This window comes from Urocitellus parryii, chromosome X, assembly GCF_045843805.1.
Source record: "Urocitellus parryii isolate mUroPar1 chromosome X, mUroPar1.hap1, whole genome shotgun sequence".
Taxonomy (NCBI): domain Eukaryota; kingdom Metazoa; phylum Chordata; class Mammalia; order Rodentia; family Sciuridae; genus Urocitellus; species Urocitellus parryii.
The window spans coordinates 117305241-117329517 of record NC_135547.1 but is presented as its reverse complement, the minus strand read 5'-3'; the positions used below and the strand labels follow the sequence as shown (position 1 = coordinate 117329517).

Below are 24277 nucleotides of genomic sequence, written 5' to 3'. Positions count from 1 at the left end.
TTTTTAAATTTTGACAGATTTTATAAGTACTCAAACAATACAAAGTTGTCATACTATTTGTATTCCCTTCTTTTTTTTTACCATAAGCAGAATGTTAAATATTTTTTTAAAACCTGACCTATAGAGAAGGCCATCTGCCTAAATTTATTATCCAGTTAGCAATGAATCAAGTGCTCTTGCCCTATCCCTTTATCAAATGACTCATGTAAAGCAAAGACTGTCCCATCTTTTCAAGATATGCAAAGACCTAAATGTTTGTAGTAAGATTTTTTATAATCCTGTTATGAAATACCAAGTTCTTACCAACCTTCATATTTTGATTTAGAAAGCTCTGTCTTCACAAGTGCTGAGCAACATTAAAGATCAACAGGTCCTACCCAAGGCTGTAAGTCTCAATGAAAATTAAAATAACATTCACACAAATTGTAGAGTAACTTCTTCAAGCAGAAAGAGCAACAATATTTTACTTTATTACAAATAAACATTTCACAAAAATTTAGTTGGGAATGTATATGTATTGTTAAGCAGAACATAGAAAACATAAAGAAATCAGGTACTGGGACCTAAAAATTTCACTTAAAATCCCATCGATTCTATCTTACATATAGTAGGCACACTATACATATCAACTGAACTGAAAATAAACACTCTATAAGATGTGCTTGCAAAACATGTAATGCTGTAGTAGTAAAGTACAATTTTCAAATATGAGATTTTGTCTGTCACATTTTTAAAAGCCTTTAAAAATATGATATGCACAAGCTTGCCCTGAGGGAAAAATAAGATGGAATATAGATTACAAAATCTTTACATTTTCCACAATAGCATTTTGAAATTGGAAAAGAGCAAATAGTTGTGGAAACAACTGAATGAACAAATTACTAAAAATTCAGTGCACTCACAACTACCTGATGGAAAATTTGAAGCACCTTTTCTCTAGCCTTCTGATATCATAATATGAAATGTATGAATTATATAGGCCTTAATCATCAGAAACTTAAGAAAAACTTCAAGTTATAAGCCAAAATGTCATCAGAAAAAGAAAAACCCAGTATAAAATTAGCTACTGTAAGGCCACTGTTAAAGTTCTTTCATGTACAGACACTATACAATTCAGATACTTTTGTTTTACATAAACAAAGCTTTCAACATATAAATGTCTGGATATAACTTGGTTAAGTTCTCTCGAAACCATGCTTAGAGAAAAATGCATCAACAAATAATGCCCTTCAAGTATTTCTATTGAGACTTTTTGCAAAAGAAACGGTAGTTAATACAACTTTTAAACTGAATACTGTAATTTAAAAGCAATTTTAAGTGTAAAAAAGTTGCAGCATTCCACTACTGAAAAATAAAGTTATTTTATCAAGAAAGTTACAGTATTAGTGCCCTTAGTGCCAATTCTAATTCCGGACAAAAACAGATGTTCCCAAATATCCTCCTGAAGGGTTGCTTCCATTTGTAACAATTCCAGATTAGGTTTCTGTAGCAATGTTTGTATATTCCTACCAAGAGAAAACAAGAGAAATAGAGACTTCAAAATAAGAAACAATCAGTTATAGTATCTGAGCTAGAGTTCTCATCTCAATTTTTGACAGTTTAACTTATATAGTACTATTTGCACCTTGAGATCCCCACAAAAGTTATGTAGAACCCCAAACACACAAAGTAATAAGAGAACACATCAAAGCAGATATCAAATGATAAGTCAGTACGACAAAAAACATGACACTAGATAACACTGGTATTAGTAAATTGATGAAAACAGCATTCTGCTAGTTGGGTGAGTTTTGGGGAGGGAGGGCATCCCTGGCATAAACTTGAGACACTTAAACCTTTGTCTCTCCAATTCAGAGCCTGATGTGACACAAGTACAACTTCAAACTACTATTTTGTCCTTCCCATTATATGATATTCCTAATTCTACAATTATATGGGCTTTTCTAATGACTGATCACTGCAGAGAAAGCTATTAAAGGGGAAAAAGCTTTCTTGCTTTCAGGTGGTTACCTACAATGTAAATTCATAAGGTTTCAATAAATATGGGAAAAGGATTCACAAGAACAGTAAGACTATGATTAAAGGGTAATGAATGTGGATTCCATACTGTGATACTATACACAATATTAAATTACCAACTACAAACTTGACATAAGACCATGCAACTAATAAAAACAAAAATGGTAGAATGACATGTTTTTCAGGGACATTAAAGAATAAAAATTTATTAATACATGTATCCTTACCTTTTACTAGGATCTTACAATATTAAAACTGAAAGAAATTTAAAAGTTGATTTATTTATTGGCATTTGTATTAGTATGGAAATGTTCAAATCCAAACAAAAACAGTGTTGATAGAAAATTCTTATTCTTCTATTTTGGTTAATGAAATGTTCAAAATACATGCAAATATATTTTGTTCAACATCATTCCTTTAAATAGAGGTAGGCTCAATCATATTCTTACTTGTACAATATAAAAATCATAAATTTATCTTTAAATAAAATGTTTTCTACTAATAACTTTAAAAGGAAATTCTAACTACAATAATTCAAAAGAAAATTCAACTGAAATTTTTTTTCATAAAAATGTGCAATTGTTTTGAACTGCATTCACCCTGGACATAGCTTCTTTCACACCGTCTCTCAAGTTAATCCCCTGCACTTCCAATGATTTGAAAGTAGAATGCTGAACTAGATATATGAGCTCCCTCTCAGCTAGGTCTTCATAAATTGACACCTGGGTCACTGCAAATGTTCCTCTGCTGGTCCTTCTGCATCTCATCTTTCTTTCACAGAAACCTATCAACTGCTAACCAAGTGAACATCCTTCTCCTTCTCAGTCTAGGAATATGTCCTACTATTAACACATCAAATCCTGAATATACACAGCTTTGGAGGCTCTAATTTATACAATCCCATTTTACTTTAATCCTACAACCTACTGCCAAATATGGTATTAGCTTTTTCTATGCCCAGCTCTTCTCCATGCCTTATCTTATAACCTACCTCCTCTATGAAGACAGTATCAAATAATAGTACTTACATGCCCTGACTATTCCTATTATACTGATCCTTTTCTCCTGTTAGGCATCTACCATCTGTGAAATTAAGCCCTCAAAAATATAGTATACAGAAAGAGTTAAACACAGCAGGCCTGACTACTATCCTTGGAAAGTCCTGCTTGTAAGGCTGGCCCTTGACGGGCATGTGAGAACTTAAATTTCAGGAGTGTTCATTCCTTCCATTAACTGGTGCATGCTAAAATTATTTGTGTAAATAATATGGTTTCTCTTGAATACCTACTTTCCTTCTGGGAGGCTAGTGTGTGTACCTGAAGCAGGTGCTTAAATGATCAGCACCCAGCAAAAGCCCTGGGTACTGAATCTAGAGAGCTTTCCAGGCTGGCAACATTTCACATATGTTGTAACAACTTGTTGCTGGGGTAATTAAGCAAGTCCTGTATGATTCCACTGGGAGAGGACTCTTTTTAAAATCTGCACCTGATTTCCTCCAGACTTTATATGAGTGTGTGTATATATGATAAAATTCAATTCCATTCAACAAGCATTTTCTAAAGACTGATCAGATGAAAGGCAACAGAAGAAGAGGAAAGACTAATGAGACCCCTTCAACTCTAAGAAGTTGATACTATATTTGTGGAAGTAGGAAGGTAAACCATAATAATTAGAAATCAAATGAAACAAAAGTTAAAGAGGGGGCTTTGGTAAGGCTTTATAGTGGGCCTTAAAAGGAAAGTACAGCTTGGTTACAAAAAAGAATAGGGATCAGAAAGCTATTTCTAGCCAAGAGAACTGTAGGAACAAAGGTACAAATACAGAAAAACACATGCTATGCTCTAAAAAGCAGAGGGCCATGGGGAAATGTGGTTAGGACTAGACCTAGCTAACAAGTTTGGTCTCTTTTTTTTTTTTTTTTTTTTTGTAGTCAATAGAACACTCGGAAAGAGTTTCTGTAAGAGAATATGATACAATCTATGTTCCAGGACAATAAGTGTGCTAGTAGTAAAGAGACTGAACAGACAAATTGCAGGAGGCAAGGATGTAAGACAGCTTCAAAGCTTCCACAAAAGAGGCCAGGAATATGTAAGAATCTAGAATATAGCAAAAGTAGCATTTTTCAATCAGTAGGGAAAAGACAAATTCTACAATAAATAGGGTTAGAAAAACTGACTAAATTCAGTGAGGAAAAAACAGATGCAACTTCACATTTTATAATATCAATAAATTCTAAATGGATTAAATATTTCTGCATTAAAAATTAACCATAAAACTACCTAAAGGAAACAGAAAATAATTTTTATGAGCACGATGTAAAATCTAGAAACCATATGGGAAAGAATAGAAGTTCACTGGATTAGACAAAGGGGAATGAAGGGAAGAGAGGGGGATAGGAAAAGGAAGACAGTGGAATGAATTGGACACAACTTCTCTATGTTTATATATGAATGTAGCACAGTGAAATTCTACATCATGTATAGCCATGAGATTGAGATCCTAATTAGAAATAAGTTGTACTTCATGTATGTATAATATGTCAAAATACACTCTATTATCATGTGCATCTAAAAAGAACTAATAATGAAAAAAAAGAAACCATATGGGACAAACTTGACAAATTCATGACCATCTAAAAGTTCTATGATGCAAAAACCAGCATAAAGAGCTAACAGACATAAACACAAGCAAAATGACAGCAAACAGCTTCAGTAGATCACAAGCTTTTACAAATCAATAAGAAAAATCACCATTTCCTAATAGAAACACTGGTAAAGTATAGAAATAGGAAAATTGAGGGAAGAAATACAAATGGCCAATGGACACATAAAAAAGATGCTCACACCATTAATAATCAAAGAAAGGCAAACAATATGATTACTTTCTGCTATTAAGTTGATACCTGATAATAAAGACAGAATGTGTAGTGCTGGCTAGGACGTAGGTAAGTAGATCCTTTCATGTACTGCTGGTAAGAGTATAAATAAGTAAAAGGGGCAATATGACAAGGTACCAAAATGTCAATGCCCTTAAGCAGTATTACTGAAAACCTGTAAGCTACACTTAAGTTATCAACAGAGGCTTGGTTAAGCAAGTCAGGGATCCCTGAACTGGGGAACACATACCCTTAGAAGTAGATGAAGACATTCCAAAGAGTATGTGAATACAAATAGTTTGAAGGAATTAATTTCCTGACCTTTGCCTAGTGTTCACTTTCCAAAATTATCCTGCCTGCATAATTAAGTCTGGTTCCCTGCCTTCTACCTTATACTTGAAAGATACATCTTCTTCTCATCCTGAATCTATTATTTTTTAAAAAAATTTTTTAGTTGTAGATGGACACAATATCTTTATTTTATTCATTTATTTTTATGTGGTGCTGAGGATCGAATCCAGTGCCTCATTCATGCAAGGCAAGCGCTCTACCACTGAGCCACAACCCCAGCCCTGAATCTACTATTTTATATTACCTGACAAACCTCAAGATATGTCAAGAAAGTGAATGAACCTAACAACTACCAATAAATAGAATTTTTTGTACTCTAAGTCACATGGTTTTCAATTCTTTTAACTTTGCTTAACAAAAACTGAAGGAGGACAAACTCAAGCTGTTGGTGATAGAACACTCAAAATACTTTTTGGTGATAGATCACTAAGTGATTTTTTGGCCTATAATTCAGAGTGAGTCCAAAGAACCGAGTGGCATTGCTATATATAGTAGTCTTTTCACTCCCATCTATATAATCATATAAACAAGGTTTCTCAGCACTTACATCTATAAAAAGAAAAAATAGAATTAGAATAGATACTTGAACACTGTATTATTCTACTAGCAATAAGTAATATTTATAAGTACATGAACTAGTTGAAAAAAGATATGTATTTCCAGTAAAACTTTTTTTGTTTAATCAACACTGAACAAAACTTGTAATATATTTATGGTATTTTTAACTATAACATTAACTCAATCCAGAGAAAATATTTAATACCTAATAGTCACAGAAATCTAATAACATTATGTGCCAAATTAAATTTGGTGATCAAGAAATAAATTCTATGGAGGAAGTAGAATGAAATCTAAATTTAAGGCAAAAAAAGAATGAGATAAAATTTCTTAGTGGTAAAAGAACTTATTCGTATATATTTTTTAAATGGATGATGCTAGTTATCAAATTTCTGTGGTATGCAGGTTCCACTGAAGAGATTTAAAAGAATGATGTAACAGTTTTATTTAAGACTGTCAGTGTTTATAATATGAAAGAAATTATATCCTTTACAACAACTCATGATTGAAAAAATAACAGGTAACCTAAAAATGTTTAAGAAAGTAGATAATTTTATAAAATTTTAGAGTATGTGAACAAAAAGGTTTGAAAAGCACTTAAACAAACAATACATTCATACTGCGGAATAATATGCAGCCATTAAAACAAATGAATTGAATGGAGTTACGAATGAGTGACAGAAATAAGAAGACTTGGAACATTAAAGCTGGAAGGAGAACTGGCACAAATGATTAGCAGGATGAGTATCTAGGTTGACTTGGGTAGATGCAAGAGCTATGGACCAGAAGGGGAAGTGAGTAGTCTGAGGAGGAGAGTTTAAGATATTATTTTTAGCAGCTTTACTGAGATATAATTCACATACTATACAGTTCAGCTCTTTAAAGTGTACAATTCAATGGCTTTTTAGTACATTCACAGAATTGTGCAACCAACGACCACAGTTTTAAAATATTTTTCTCTAAAAAGAAACCTCATACCCTACCCACAATTTTTCTCCTAATCCCTTGATCCCTGGCAATAACTACTCTACTTTCTGTCTCTATGGGTTTGCCTATCCTAGACATTTCATAAGAACGGAACCATACAATAAGGTGGCCTTTTGTGTTTGGCTTCAGGTTCTGTCATTTAGCATATTTTTAAGGGTCATCCATGCTGCAGCATGTTTCAATACAAGCGTGACTTTGAACATATTAAATCTGAGGTGTTTTTAGGATATGCATGTGATGGTATCTGAGAGGCAGCTGAACATCTGGAGGTCTGGGAAGCAGTCAGGATGGAAGACATTAACAAAAGTGACAGTGAAATCTTGGGAAGAGGTAAGGGTAATCAAGGCATGTGGGAGGATTTAGGAAGGAGAATAACAAATATCACACCAGGAAATGCTTACATTTAAAAAGAATGTTTGGAGAAAGAGAAATCACCAAGTAAGACAGGGAGGTCAGAGGGGTAGGTAGTGAAACCAGAGGCTCTAAATCATAAATGCTCAAATGCAATGATATCCTTACACTTACTCTGCACCTGGCACACTTCAGCTCAGACATTGGCAGCTATACAATAAATCCTTGTGGATTGGTCTGATCTTGGTTCCCATCATATCTTTGTACTCCAGGACTTCCACAATTTCTTTCAACTCCCCAAACCACAAATTCCAGTCTCTAACTTCCTTTCTACGTTGTCTTCATGCCCTCTCCTCTCTTTCCTTCTTTTCCATGGGCAGAGATCTGGTAGGCACTTAGCTTACAGGCATAATCTATGGTGCTTAGGCACTCTGTGCCTTCCTAACCAAAGGCACAATTGCTCAGAGTTTTTTGGAGGCAACATTCCCAGAGGTGCCTCATGAATTTTGACTAGGTTATTTGTCCTGTTCTGATGCATAATCAGATCCTCAAGAGTTTCTAAAAAGCCTTTCTGGGGTAAGCAGAAGATATTTAATGAGGGCACTTCTGAACACTAGTGGATAAAAGACAAGCCTTATTTCAGGAAGTAATAGACAACTTCCATCTTCCAATCTAAGAACAGAATACAAGAAAAAAGAAACCCAGTAAAGGGGATTCAGGTTGCCAAATGGGATTAATATGACAAGTGTGTGATGAATAAGGAATTCTTCTGCTTGGGAATCATACTACTTTGTAGGCGTCTGGGGAGCCAATGCTGCTTTAGGGAAACTACCACCATATGGGAAGTGGAAGAAGAGGAGGACATATTAGAAGAGGAGGATGTTTAGGATCCACCCCCACCTTTCCCCAAGGCTATTCTTTGTTGCACACAGGAAAAACACTGTCTGATGGCACAGAAACAAACTGTACTATGGATAAGGAATGCAAGATGTTCCAGCCATGAATGATGAGCCTAGGCATTCCAATATGGTGGGAGGGTGAGGCGTCCAGATAAGAACAATCTAAATATTCCTAGTGGACTTTGAGACATGTGTAAATGAGTAGCTTTATATCTAATTTTAGGGTATCTCAATTACTTAATCATGCATCCTTAATTAATCTAGGTGGCAGTGTAATAACTGCCAAAAAATGAACTCAACATGGCAAAAAGCCTAAGTGTCTAGAGATGCTACCCAGACTAAGAAGTCTCTCTAGGGTAGGACCTTCAAAGTTCCCTGTGATGCTAAAGCTTGGGATAAAAAGTGATGTAAATGTGAGCTGGGGGATGTAGCCCAGTGGTAGAATGCTTGCTTAGCATGGATGAGGCCCTGGTTTTGATCATTAACACCACAAAAAAGTGATATAAATGCTACCTCACACATAGTATTCCTATTTGAGCAAAAGTGTCCCTAGTTTTAAGGAAAAAAGGGAGGTAAACATTAGAGAACACCAATGATTTCAGGCCTTTGTCCCCTTCTTTAGGGCACAGGGTAAAATGCACTGGTAGGTCTAAGCCATCAGTTTTATCTACATGGAATGGGTTTTCAGAGTAGCACAACACTACTGGGACAGCTTAAAGACCAAGTTAGCTTTAAATACCCTAGCTCAGACCTTGGCAGAAATAGAGCAGCTGCATTTCCTTCCCTAAAGGTTAGAAAAGCAGAGCCCAACTGTTAAGTAGGGTACTAATAGTAGGGTATCCAATTTAGTGCTGTGCTCATAGAGCTGGGTTTTATTCAAATACAAATCTATAAAAAGCATGGTTATGGCTTGCTTGCAGGCACTGACAGACTGGAAAAGCCCAGGTCAAAGTAAGCTATACTACAAGGATATGTGAAGTAGGATCCAGAAAAGTAGCCCTAAGAAAAAGAGTATTAGACACTAGAATTGTAGGAGAGCCTGATCTTTAAAAATCCAGCATGTTGGGACACTTACAAAGCAGTCGGATGTCAGTGAAAGGCAACAGGAAGGCAGGGCTATGACCCATATTGGATTTTAGCTATGATGATATAAACAGCCTAAGCCTAAAGGTTATGGCTCCCTTTAGGACACAAATTCCTCTGTCCTATGATGATGGCCTGTAGTCTGATTTTGATTTGTTGTGAAGTGGGACTGGTGGGCAATGTAGCCTGAAAGAATGTGATAGTCAGCAGGAACTGGGCAAAATGAGGCAAAGAAAGGAAGATGAACTGAAGCAAGTCCAAGGAACATAGAAACTACAGGCTAAAGCACGGCCGAGTAAACATTTAGGAGCCCTAAATTACCCACAACATAGAGGTATAAATGGAGTTAAGCTAAAACTCAAAGTTCAGCATAGAGTGAATAGAAGAGAAACAGACAACATGCACTAGAAACCCATTCTGGAAATTAAGGAGAAGACCTGACTCAACCTTACCCCTCAAGTGAAAAGCAATAACTAGCTTTCCTCAGAATAGCCAGGCTGCCACCTGTGACTGGAAACAAATGTCTAGGAAGATCTGCTCCAAAGAAACCTGCCCCACAGGGCAAGAAGAAAAGCAGCATCTCTACCCAAGCCCTGGCACAGCCTGACAGAAGAAATGACTCCAATATCATTCATGTTTTTTAAAAAAATAGGTAGTTTCTACTGGTCCATCTTTTGAAAATTTAACTTTTACTAAAATAATTTAAGCAAGCTCAGTGTAAAGGGGTCAGGCATGGTGTGCATGCCTGTAATCCCAGTGGCTAGGGAGGATGAGATAGAAGGATGGAAAGTTCAAAGCCAGCCTCAGCAAAACGGAGGTGCTAAGCAACTCAGTGAGACCCTGGCTCTAATAAAATACATAAAAGGGCTGGGGTGTGGTTCAGGGGTCGAATGCCCCTGAGTTCAATCCCCAGTACCAAAAAAACAAAACAAAGCAAAAAAAGCCCAAAACAAAATACTGCAGTTGGGCTATTTGATAGCAAAGCTAGAAATATACACATTTCTCAGAAGACATTGGCCTAAAATTACGAATAAAAATGAATCAAAAAGATTGACAAGCATGCCTCTCTTGACTGATTTAATACTATTGTTCTCATTTAAAATATAATTATGTGGAAGTTAATCTTATATATATTTATGCTACATTTTCAAATCCTAACATGGTTAATTTAAATAAAATCAATCTGCAGCTAAGAATATGCAATTCAAATTACTAAGTAAAGAAGCTTTTTATTAGAGTTAAGGTAGCATGATGGGGGGCTGGGTTGTAGCTCAGTGGTTGAGTACTTGCCCCTCATGCATGAGGCACTGGGTTTGATTCTCAGCACTACATTAAAAAAGTTAGCATGATGGGATCAACCTTAATTTCCATCAATGATGAATGGATAAATAAAATATATTATACTTATAATGTGGATGAACCTGAAGGACATTATGTTATGTGAAATAAGCCAGGCACAGAAAAGCAAATATATGAGTTAATCTTTATATGAAATATAAAAAAGTTCAACTCCTAGAAGTAGAGAGTAGAATGGTAGTTACCAGGGGCTGGGGGGAGAGTGGTGGGAGGTTAGGGAAATATTGGTCAAAGCACACAAAATTTTAATTAGAAGGAGTAAGTTTAAGAGATCTATTGTAGCCAGGCGCAGTGGTGCAAGCCTATAATTCTAGCCACACAGAAGGATGAGGCAGAAGGATCAAAAGTTTGAGACTAACCCCAGCAACTTAGCAAGACACTGCCTCCAAATAGCAGAGTGTGTGTGTGGGGGGAGAGATACATCTATTGCACATGACTACAGATAATAACAATATATCATATACCTATAATTTGCCATGCCACAATGTGTGTGGATATGTGTGTGTGGAAGTTAATCATTATATATATATATATATATATAAATATATATATATATCTTATATATATATATATACACACACACACACACACATAAACATTGTGTTGTACACCACAAATACATATAATTTGTACTTGTCAATTAAAAACACATTTTGAAAAACAGCATGTAGTGGTAATGGTTGTATAGCACTGTGAATGTAATTAATGCCACTGAATTGCATATTAAAAATCATTAAAATGGAAACTTTTACAATATACATATTTTACCACAATTTAAAAAAATATATGAATGGGGGTAAAAATACAAATTAGTACATTTTGAAATTATATACCTTTGTATACAGTTTGCTCAATATTTTTTGGCATTCATATCACTTACATTATACAAGACTAAAATATATCAATTAAAAGCCTTTACTGAAATTACCATTTCAAAGATTAACTATACAACAGAAATCCTAAAGTGAAAAGTTCAAACAGTTGGCATATTCAAAATATTTCAAGTATAATAGCTAAAAGCATTTTAAGGTTAAACAGTCTCACAACTCTATTAGCATTACTCCTTGAGGTTTTTATTCAACTATCATGTAATAACATCTTAGAAATCTAGGTTGATTCTTTAATCAAAACTAAATGAAAAAATCTCATTTTTCTAATGAACATAGATGATTCAGGAGTTCAAAAGTCACTCAACATTTTTAAATGATCATCATCCAACTAACCTTTTTTTTCCTCAGTAATCTGTCTCTGAATTTATTAGTGATAAATCCCCTTGGACCAGCAAACCGCAAACGCTGATATTTAGCCTGAATGTATAAGCTCTTCTGTACCAGGTCTGATTTATATGGGGGATGGAGTCTACCACCTCTAAAGTTGCTCTGCAAAGGGAAAAAATAATTAAGCATTAAAACTATAGTTCCCAAGTCTACAGGTAGTTAAATGTCTGGTATTTAGAGCTGCCCTTGATTCTAGGCATTATAGATAGTAGAGGGAAGGGGTTTATGATAGCCAAGTACATTTCCCTCAAACTAGCTTACTAGTTTATTTTATACAATATTTTCTTGAAAAAATTCTTTGTTTTACATAAAAACAATTTTTAAAACTGTTACATAAAAGATTTTGAAATGACTGGGCATGGTGGTGCATGCCTGTAATACTAGAGATTCAGGAGGCTGAGGCAGGAGGATCACAAGGTCCAAGACAGCCTTGGCAACTCAGTGAGACCCCTGTTTCAAAATTTAAAAAATGAGAAGGGCTGGAGATGCAGTTTTGTGGTAGAGCACCCCGGGTTCAATCCCCAGTGCCATACACACACACACCAAAAAAAAAAAAAAAAAAAAAAAAAAAAAAAAAAAAGAATAAGAAATTTGAAATGAATTCTTGAACTTCATCATGCTAAAAAAAATACAATTTTCCAAAACCTTCAAAGAGCTAAAATTATTCTGATTCACAGTGACTATATCAAATACCAGTGAGGGGGGTAAAGACATTAAGAATCAATATATAAGAATCAAAAACTTTTAACTTTATTCCTATTGAAACCTTCAAACCCATCTTTCTTTATCACATAAAAAAACCTCATTATATCAAATATGGGTTGTAAAGAGTGATTCCTAGCTTTGCATACTGTCTGGTATTATAATAGACATAAGAGGACAATGAATGTTTGTATGTTCCTAAATGGTATAAGAGGAATTAGTATCATAAATTAGTGCTAGGGGAGTTTGGTTACTCACCAACCTGTCCTCTCCAAACCTTCCAAAACAATTCTCTAAATCTCCTTTCCTCACTCCCCCTACCATGTACTCTTTGTGGCCACCTGCATTTCCAGCATCCTCCTAGAATAATCTAAAACAGAAAGGAGAAGTGGCCCAACTGTTTATCTCTGCCTAAGTCTTAAAATCTTGACTACTTGCTAACTCACTGGAAGAGGCTGCATTAAGTAAGCTCTTGACTATAAAAAGGATTTCTCCCTCAAATTATCCAACTACAATTCTCCTGCAAAAAAATATATGTGTAGGCCCAGGGTTGGAACTCAGTGGTAGAGTGCTTACCTGTTGTGCATGAAGCCCTGAGTTTGATCCCCAGCACTGGAAAAAATGTTTAAATTAAAGAATAAATGTGAAGCCATATGAAGCAAAACTCTAGGCACACTTTAAAATGTAATAGAACAAGTTTAGCACAAACTGAATATTTGGAGGCCTAATTCCAGGGAGTCAGGAGAAAATATTGTAGAAAGTTAAGACTTTGGTGACCCAACATGCTCTCTCAGGCAAAGTTAACTATAACATTGTTCTGAATTTACTTAACAAAACCCATACCTAATACTTCATGCAAGGGAAAGACTAAACAGACCACACCCTTTTTTCTGTAGGCATTGACAATTTAGTGGAGTATTTGACAGGCAGCTAGTCTTACTGATTTTGCCAACAGGAGTCTATGGATATACAAGACAAGGGCTATCCAAACTTGAAGAACATAAAACAGCATTCAGCTCTACTGGCATAAACAGAAAGTTATATTCTTCCATCTCTCCTTACCACTCAAGAGTTAAGGATTCAACCAGTGTTCACTTATTGAGCAGAGACAAAGGTCAGAATAAAAGTGGCAGACTCTCAACTTCAAAATAGCAGCACTGCATACAAATTCATTTCCCAAATTTTTAAAAGTAAAATCAGAACTCTACTCAGAAGATTAGTGTTTATCAGTATTTATTAGTATTATTTTCTGCTAATTTGCTTTCATTTTCTCAATTTCTCAAGCAAATGTTCACAGGAAAAAGGAAATCCCAGCTGGGCACAGTGGAGCATGCCTGTGATCCCAACGGCTTGGGAGGCTGAGGCAGGAGGATTGCAAGTTGAAAGCCAGCCTCAGCCACTTAGTGAGGCTCTAGGTAACTCAGTGAGACCCTGTCTCTAAAATAAAATATAAAAAGGGGCTGGGGGGTGCTGGGGTTGTGGCTCAGTAGTAGCGCACCTGTCTGGCATGTGTAAGGCACTGGATATGATCCTGAGCACCACATAAAAAATAAAGAAAGAAAATAAAATTATTATGTCCATCTACAACAACAACAAAATTAAAAAGGCACGGGGTAGTGGGGCTGGGGATGTGGCTCAATGGTTAAGTGCCCCTGGTTCAATCCCTGGTTAAAAAAAAAAGAAAATCCCAGCCATTCAAAAGGCTAGGGCAAGAGGATCACTAGAGCCCAGGAGCTGGAGATTCAACACAGCAAGGCCCCATTTCAAAACAAAACAAAAACATAAAAGGGAAACACAATCTAGTTATATGTAAACATTTGATGACAAAGTCGAATAGAAAGAGTTTTGTCTTTAAATCAAATTCTTTCTTTTTTTTTCTTAATTTAAAACACCCTGAGTCACATTTCAACTATTACATGACCAGGGTCCCAGTCAATAGTGGCCTCTTTTGTAATGCCTGGAGGAAGAGTTTACTATTGGTAATCCACTAAGACTTAAAACAAGCTAAAATTATAAAAAAACAAATAGGGGCACATTTGCTTTGCAGAAAATTAAGCTCTGTGAGGGGTGAAGATCAATCTTCTATGGCTTCTTCAGGCTGGGAAGATTAAGGGATCAAAATTTTGGGGGGTAGAAATGAGATAGGGATTTAGGATAAGGAGAAACAGAATCTTAAGGCAAACACCCTTAAGCCACTGAAATGAAGAAATCAAGCCACTGAGATGCAGAAAACACAGTTGCAAACCTTGGCCCACACCCTTGAAAAAGGAGGGAAACCCACAAGTGCAGGAAAGCTGGCAAGAAAATTGTGCAGCTCCATCCTGAATCCACCTCTCGTCCAGGCCCTGATATAGCCCTTCTATAAATATGGACCCCCAGCCCAAGTCAGGGCTGCTTCGCACCGTCTAGACAGCCTACAATTCTCTCTTACCCATCTTCCTAAATAAACCTGTACATGCCTTAAAAAAAAAAAAGAAAGTTAAGGTCTGAATAAGCCTGCATATTCCTAAATAGATAGCAAAGAGATGATTCCTTCAACATGAAGCACTAACCAATAGTAACTCTTAAATAAATATAAGATTAAACATACCATGAGCCATTAAAGAAATCAATATTATTGTTCACTATACTATAATCACTGCATTAAATGAAAAGACTCTTTAAACGCTATCCTCTGACAATAAAATTAAGCAGCAACTAAGGCAATGCCAGGAAAAAAAATATATTGGGGCTTAGTCATGTGAGTTGCCATTGCTGGAGCTGCTGTGCTTAAAAAAAAAAAAGGATCACATATGTATATATCTTTTGGTGGTACTGGCGATTGAACCCAGGGCCTCACATGTGCTGTGCAAGGCAAGCACTCTACTCCAGTATCAAAATATAAAAAAAAATAAATAAAAAGTAACTAAAGGGGAGAGAGATACTTGTGAGGCTATGAAAGGGGAGCATTGGTTATAAGACCTTCAACATTAAAAAGATCAAGCTTGTTCTTTAGCGAAAGCCATATGATGTGTTATACTGAATTACAGCTTTACAATTATGGCCTGAATAATATTTAGGCATGTATACAGAATAAGTAGAATGTTTAGGTTCTATAATAATTTTCAAAGACTTGGTCACTAGGAATGGATTTTAATCTTTTTAAAATTTGGATTTTAGTTTATTTAAGTTCCATCCTCAGAGTACTTAGCAAAAGGTAAAAGATAATGGGAATTATTGGTAAAACAAATGTATAGATGCTGTATTATAGCAGAGTAATTAAAAGAATTAAGTAGATTCCTCATTTTACTCTTTTAGAAATGGGGATATCATACATGATGAAGCACAAAAATTATTTATTCTATGCTCATTTTCCAATTATTAAGGTTAGAGGAAATTTCAGATGAAAGAGAATCATAATAAGACACTATAATTTCATTGACTATATGCACAAACTTGATATATCAGAGCTAATCCTGAGATTTACATGGTCCATTTTTGCTTACTATATCTTTGAATTAGTCTAATTCATGTAGAAAGTAAATTTTTTTTTAAAAAAGAGAGAGTGAGAGAGAATTTTAATATTTATTTTTTAGTTTTCGGCAGACACAACATCTTTGTATGTGGTGCTGAGGATCGAACCCGGGCCGCACGCATGCCAGGCGAGCGCATTACCGCTTGAGCCACATCCCCAGCCCCAGAAAGCAAATTTTAACAATTTTTTTTCTTTTTTGTGGCACTGGAGATTGAACCCAGATGTGCCATACAATTGAGCTATATCTCAGACCTTTTTAATTCTGAGTCAGGGCCTTGCTAAATTACCCAGACTGACCTCAACCTTGTGGTCCTCCTGCTTCAGCCTCCTGCGTAGCTGGGATTATGGGCATGAGCCACTTAGCCTGGCTAATATTTTTTTTGGGAAGGATTATCTGCTCACACTATACACTATATTACTGTGAAAAAATTATGAACTTCTAAGTAATCATAACATTACAAAACTTTAAATGATTGGTCAAGAGAAAAGATTATTGCATAAATTTTGAAAAATATCTAACAATGCTAAAGAATCTTCCCTTAAATAAAAGGGTAAGAGGAAATAAGTCTTGTGATGATCTTACAAAAATACAACAATCAACTAGATCTGAGTAATGAGAAGAGCAATATGTAGAAGCACTGAGATCTGCAAATCCATCTATACTGCCTCTAGGTGATGCAGACATCACAATTTCAGTTGATCTGATGCCTCATTACTCAAGAGATTAACAGATGGTATAAAACATGTTTATACCTCTATGGCTGTAGCTATTATTGAAAACCCAACGTCATTCATGTTTTATATAAAGCACTGGATAAAAATATAGTCTATGTAATGCCTACAAATTATGCTATTCCTAGTAGAAAAAAATGCTTTTAACATCTAGAAACTTTGTCAAGAAGCCAAGTATTTACAGAAGATCACTCAACTACCCTCCTAAGTCTATGGTTTTGGGATAGTTGGTACTATACCTTTTTGCTCAATACTAATTTGCCCCTAATCAGCTAAGCACTTTATCAAGCCTGCCTGGGACTTTCACACACACACACACACACACACACACACACACACACACACACACAAAAGCTTTAATTCTTTCCTTCTTCCTTTTTTTTGTGTGTGTGGGAGAAGACAACACAGAATGAAAAATATGAACAAAGTACCTGTCATAAACAAGAAATTTAGACAAAATGGATTTTAAAAGCACAGCTTTTGAGAGCAAGGAGAGAAATACAACACCTGGACAATTGCTTTTATTCCATTTGTTTGGGGGATGAGGTGTTTTAGGTAATCAAACATGTTGGCTAATTAAAAATTATCATTTATATTAGCTATAGAAATAATTAAAATGTGATAAAATATACTTTAACAAAGTTGTCTGGACCAGAATCTTTCTCTGATGAACCAGAAGTCCTCTCTGATGGTTGTGTGCCTATCTATGGGCAGGATTTTTCCATTGGTGATTCCTGGAGAAGCATGAGAGCTCTGTACTTAACACCTTAGAGATTTAAGGATAGGCTTAATAGGAGAGTCTGGGACTTTGCCTGTCTCCCCATCTTGTGTCACTCCACCTATATCTGTCTTGTGCATGTGTATTTTCAAGTAATATTTGAAGAAAGGGTTTCACTAGTTAAATAAAAATTAAAATCAAGTCCTGAGGAAGGGGTGATTAATAAACTAATTATAGTCAACTGTAAATACTAGAAATAAGCATATAAACCAGAAACATTAGTTTATAGCTACTATTTGAAACAATACCTCAACATAGCTTTTAATTATACTTAGAATATTATGTTCAAAGCATAAGCCCAAAGCTAGAATTAAATGGAAAACAACACTCAATACCTTGAAAGGTCTTTTAAAGCCTCTTGTATTTTGATGGTTTCCCTCAACTCCAAATGGTTTTTGAGTAACAATATCCTTTCTCCGCATAGCATAATTCTGCATGAAAAAGTATTAGTATGGGTTAATATGCTTAAAGACTGATTTTAAAAACTAGTTTCACCATGTAAAAGATACATGTTTAAATATACAGGATTAAGAACTCAAGGCAGCCAGGGGTGGTGGCTCCCACCTGTAATCCCAGCAATTTGGGAGGCTGAGGAAGGAGGATTGCAAGTCCAAAGCTAGACTTGGCAACTTAAGGGGACCCTGTCTCAAAAAATAAAAAGGACTAGGGATGTTGCTCAGTGGTAGAGCACCCCTGAGTTCAAACACCAGTACCACAAAACAAAAGCAACCAAAGTTGGGACCATGGAGGCTAGCTGTGGGAACACATTTCTCCTTCTTTGACATGACCCACACTAGTTGGTGAGGGGCCAGTTGAATCCATGCCTGTGATGAGTGTCAAAAAACAAACAGAAGGGCTGAGGTTGTGGCTCAGTGGTAGAGCACTTGCCTAGCATGTGAGAGGCCCTGGATTTGAACCTCAGCACCATGCAAAAATAAATAAAATAAAGGTATTGTGTCCAACTACAACTAAAAAATCAATATTAAAAAAAAACCCAGAAAAATCCCTACTCTTATTTAATGCAATGGGTGACTTTTAAAAAATGGACTATGAATCTAGCATTTATTTATACAGGCCTCCAGGATAGGGAGATAAACTTATTACTATCAGGAGTTGCTAAAGGATTCCTACTCGTTAAGAATACAAATCCCCAATACTGCCGGAGGCAGGTTTGACTGACTCAAATAACTGATTTGAGGTGATGTTCCTGCCATGGCTTGGAAAGTACCAGAAATAAGAGAAACAACTACATTAGTAAATCTGTAACCACAAAGAACTTGAATCCTCTGACAGGAATAAAAAAAAGAAAAAAAAAGGTAGAGCCCATTCTCAAGACAGTTTCTTATTTCTAAAATCAACAATCTTACAACCTTCTATATGCTCCATTTTCTGTGGAGTTTGATCAGAGGGAGGATTGCAGGCAGCTGCTGACATGACTCCTGATGATCCCCACTAATGATCCTCCCTTTGAGTGTGGATAGGACCTAGTAACTTGCTTCTTGCAATTACAATATGATACAGTAATGGGATGTTACTTCTGAAATTAGGTTACAGACTCAGATTCTGGCTTCCATCTTTCCAGTCATTTCTTATGGAAGGTAGTCAGCTGACATTCTGTAAGCTGCCCTATAAAAAGGCAAATCTTTAAAACAGAAAGTAGATTAGTGGTTGGCTGGGGTGAAAACAGGGGGTAACTAACAGGCATGTAGGCTCTTATTGGGTAGTGAAAATATCCTAAAACTAGATTGTTGTGATAGTGATACATCATCACAAATTTACTAAAAAAAAATCACTAACTTTTACACCTAAAATGAGTGAATTTTACAGTATGTAAATTATATTTTAATGAAATTGTTCCCCCAAAATTCTTTAGTATTATAATAAATCCAGAGATTAATATTTCTTTTGTCACAATAACTGTAAACCTCAAATGAATCTTCTAACACATACTTAATGCACAGTTATAGGCATTTTGAGAATATATAGTTGAGGAGAATGTACAAAAAAATGAAAATTCCGGAACTCCAATCTTACTATGTAAGGTTTCTGAATAAATTTTCTAAAATTTGATTTTACAAAATGTGTAGGTTTTTGGAATCCATCAGCATGAATATTCTTCACCTTTGAAAAACTCGAACGTTGATCATTCCTAATAAAATGAAAGAGAGAAAACAAGAATCTTTTATTAGTTTACTTTTATCCAACAAATAAACAAAAAAAATTAAAAAGCCCCTTTAGAGACAATTAAAGTAACACAACAGTAAAACTCAATGATCTTTCACTACTAAAGTTACAAACATTAGTTTTTAGGGCTAACACCCTCATTTAAAAAAAAAAAAAACATTATTTAGTTAAGTTGGCAGTAATCAATAGGAGGGGGAAATAATATTCCTTGTATTAGTGTTCCCAATCTGAGGTTCAAGGACAGGCTTCCTGGAGGCTATAACTCATGTGAAATGTGTGTTTTCAGAGGAAAGACTGTCGCTGCTCTAGAATTTGGCGGCACTGCCCCCCACCCTGTCCTTACTGACAGACTCCCCTTTGTAAAAGCACTAATGACTTGGCCTATTCGTCAGAGGTAAGGTATGAGACTGGCCCAGGGTCACCTCACTCTGATACTGCTAGGCCATGGATATTGCTAGGCCAGGGCATTAAAAGGAAGCCTTCCTTCTCTTGATATTGAGAGGTCCTGAGGCCACCAAGTGCTTTTTCCAGGGAGCCCTATCATGGAGGGAGGTCCTTCTTTGGGCTTTTCCTCTGATCCTGGACGCCTCACTTCCACAGCCCTTAGGGAATCCTCTTCCTACATCTTCTGCAGGCCTTGCTCCATGGTAAACCAGAACCTCAGCCCTACTTCAGTACCTCCATACATTCCCCACTGACATCAGGATGAAATCCATACTCCTCATCAGGACCTACAAGGTCCTCCAGGCTCTGGCCCTTGCTGCATTGCCATCTGCCTTACTCTAGTCTCCCCAACACACACACACTGAGCTTCCAGGACATTTAACTTTATGTGGTTCCCAGAACACTCCAATCTCTCCTGTTTCCACACCTCTGCACCTGTAGTTCCTTCTGTGATCATTTCCTTCCACTTAGATGAAATTTAGCTCCATTTGTACCTCTTCCAAGGAAGGCTTTCCTAAACCCCTCTCTGGTAAACTAAGTACCGAAAAATGCCACATGCACAAAATGTATTTGGGGTGATAACACCTATCTCTTCATGTTTGTAACTACTGGTGCACCTGTGTGTTTAATGGAACAAGCTGCAATTCCTTCAGAGAAGGTAGTTAAGTGGATGGTTCATTTTGTGGCCCCAGCTCTGACCCCCAAACCTGACAAGAAGAAGACACTCAGAGTCTTTTAAAATGTAAAAAATCAAAACAACAACAAAAAACCCAAAACAAACAAAAAAAACAAAAAAACCCCCATGTCCTGTTAAAATACTCATGATAAGAGAGTAAGTCAAAATAGTAGGGTGCTAAATTATATACTGAGTATAATTTCAGTTATTTTAAATACATACATATATGCTGAGAAAAAAAATGATAGGAAATGTGCTAAATATTAACAGTGGTCATCTCTAACTGGTGAAATTAAAACTGCCTTATATTTCTATACTTAATTATATTTTTTCCCAAATGATTATCATTAGCATATATGACTATGTCTATAAGGAAATGGGCTTTTAAAAACTCTCTTTGCAAGGCACATATTGGAAAAAGGAGTACAGGTTGAGCATCCCTAATCTGAAAATCCCAAATCAGAAATGCTCCAAAATTTGAAACTTTTTGAACACCAACATGATACCACAAATGGAAAACCCCACATCTGACCTCATGTGATTAAAGACACTGTATAGATTAACTTAAGGCTATATGTGTAAGGCATATAGGAAACATAAATATATTTCATGTTTAGACTGGGTCCCATCACCAAGATATTTCATTATGACGATATTCCAAAAAAAAAAAAAAATCCTAAAGCTGAACCACTTCTGGCGTAAGCATTTCAGATAAGGGACACTCAACCTGCAGTATCTAGAATAGATAAAGAACTCTCATACCTCAATAATAAAAGACAATAACCTGATTTAAAAATGGGCAAGGAATTTGAACAGAAATTCCTTCAGGTAAGACATACAAATGGCCAATAAATATATGAAAAGATGCTCAACATCATTAGTCATGGAGGAAATGCAAATTAAAACCATAATGAAATACTACTTTATACCCACTAGGATGGCTATAATCAAAAACACAATGAAATACTACTTTATACCCAGTAGGATGGCTATAAAAAAAAAGACAACACCAATATTGGTTAACAGCGCTACTTAAAATAGTCAAAAGGTGGAAACAACACGAATGTCCATAAACAGAAGAACAGATAAACAAAAAGTGGTATATCCAAACAACAGAATATTATTCAGCTTTAAAAAGCAATGGAATTTTCTGAAAAGGGAAGGAAATTTTGACATGATACAATACGGATGAACCTTGAATACATGATACTAAGAAGCCAGACAAAAAAGACAATTTGTATGATTCTACTTGTATGCGGTTATCTAGAATAGGCAAATTTATAGAGATAGTAAGAAAGAAGGTTATCAAGGACTGGAGGGGAGGAAGGAATGGGGAGTTATTGTTTAATGGTACAGAGTTTGTTTCTAAAGATAAAAATGTTCTGTAAATGGATAACAGTGATGGTTCCATAACACTACAGTTATACTTAATGCCAATTAACTGTACACTTAAAACAATTAAAATGGTAAATTTATATTTTGCCACAATAAAAAAACTGAAAAACGATTCATTGATAAATTTTGATTCTTAAGCAGGCAAATGAACACCCAGATTAAAGATCTATTTCCCATCCTCCCTACAACTAGACATGGACATGGGACTAAATTTTTAGGCCAACAGTGTTAAAAGTGTCATGTGTAAATTTCAGGGAAAGACTAGGATGAGGACATGATGGCTAGAGCACAACCAACCACCTTGGGACACGAGGCACATGCTGTGTGCAAAGGTTAGAGGAGGAGCAAGGTCTAAGGAGCCTGGTTCTTTGATGAGTCCCATCTACTATGCCACCTTGTCATGCAGATTTCCTACCTCCAATCTTTTATTTTATTTTTTTTTACTTGAGACTTTTTTTCTCTAGTTTGTATAATCCATTCTCTACCTAAAAACAACAGTGATCCTTTTAAAATTTAAGTGCAATTATATCTCTTCTCTGGTTAAAACCCTAAATGTTTTCTAATTTTACTAAGAGTAAAAAAGAGTCTTCCATCTTTTTCAGTCCTTCAAAGTCCTTCACGCTTTGACTTTCTCTTCCTTTTCTCATTTTATAACTCACCAGCTCCCTTTCTAGTTCTTAAGCAAGAGCAACCATATTCCTGCCTCAAGGTCTTTGAATTTACTGTTTCCTCTCTTGAAATACTACCCCCGCCAGGTAATCCTATGGCCAAATACATCCCAGCTAAATTTTTAAAATCATATCACACATCATTCTTTTCTATTTTCCTCTTCTGCCTTATTTTTCATCTATTACTTCACTAACATGTATTTATTTGCTTATTTTCTTTCTTCCACCATTAAATTCCAAATGCCACAAAGGCAAGGGCTTTATACTTTTATCACTGTATCCCTAGTGCTTAAACAGTAACTGTAGAACAGAAGAAATATTTGTTGAACATATGAATAAAAGATTCGCACGAAGTTCACTCTAGTTTAGTATAGATTATTACAATAGCAAGAATAAAAACTGATGTTTTCCTATAAGCTGACTAGCTAAAAAGGAAGTCTTGACAGTTTGATGTCCTTTTGAAGTACACTGACATTATTTTTAAGCACACATAGCCCAAACTTATATAACACATCTTAATTACATTGTGGGGAACTTAGTAACTCTGATAAGAGGGAGAAATAGTGTGTCAGAAGCCATGGAGACTTCAGGGTAGAGACTGACCAGAAGGGAGAACAATGGAGAATACCAGGGTTTTGGAAATTAGATGAAATCCCTGAGAATCAGGTTTGCTGGTGAAGTTTCCTAAGGTATCAGAGAACAGGAATCCAGGTAGATAGGCATTCTAATTTAAGTATTTTTGGCCCTGTCTGCTGCTTTGGAAAGTCTTCATTCATTAAACAAATATGAACTTAGCTCAAGGCAATGGGGATACAATGGTGAGCAAATAGACACAGAGCCTGCATACAATGTTTTTTGTGGTACAGAGGATTGAACCCAGGAGCACTCTACCTCTGAGCTACAGTTCCAGCCCTTTAATTTTTTTTTTTTTTTTAATTTTTGAGACAGGGTCTCACTAAGTTCCCAGGCTGGTCTCAAACTTACGATCCTCCTGCCTCAGCCTCCCAAGTTTCTGGAATTACAAACATGTGCCACAATGCCCAGTGAACCTGCATACAACTTTTTAAGGAAAAATCACACAGGTGGGAAATCACTTCCTCCTATGATTTATGATTTTATTATGTTTCATTCTTCTGAATGTCTATGGAAACTATATACTGACTTGATTAAAAAGGATTATGTAAAAACACAATGAGATCAATTTTTATAAACTGAATTTCTAAGATATAAAGATGAAGTGTCTTTTATTTTAATAAGGAAATTGAATTAGGACAAAGAGATAAACGGTTCTATATATAAGAGGTTCTATATCATTTTTGAAAAAAAGACAGTAACAATCTTATCCATACTGGCAATGATGTGGAGAAATTGCTGTGGAATGTAAAATGATACAGTCAATTTGGAAAACTATCTGGAAGTTCCTCAAAA

The 24277-nt window shown here is 35.7% G+C and overlaps 1 protein-coding gene across 1 annotated transcript in view; it reads right to left on the bottom strand.

Moving 5' to 3' along the window:
- Window positions 1-507: 507 nt before the first annotated feature.
- The window catches only part of Bclaf3 (BCLAF1 and THRAP3 family member 3), a 61669-nt gene continuing 37899 nt past the window's right edge, over window positions 508-24277 (bottom strand). Inside the window, exons 9-12 of the mRNA XM_026405454.2 lie at window positions 19604-19631; window positions 17818-17913; window positions 11703-11858; window positions 508-1505 (exon numbers count right to left, since the gene is read on the bottom strand). Of these exons, the coding sequence (XP_026261239.2) occupies window positions 1476-1505; window positions 11703-11858; window positions 17818-17913; window positions 19604-19631 (310 nt within the window). The 3' untranslated portion in view covers window positions 508-1475. The remainder of the gene's footprint in view (window positions 1506-11702; window positions 11859-17817; window positions 17914-19603; window positions 19632-24277) is intronic.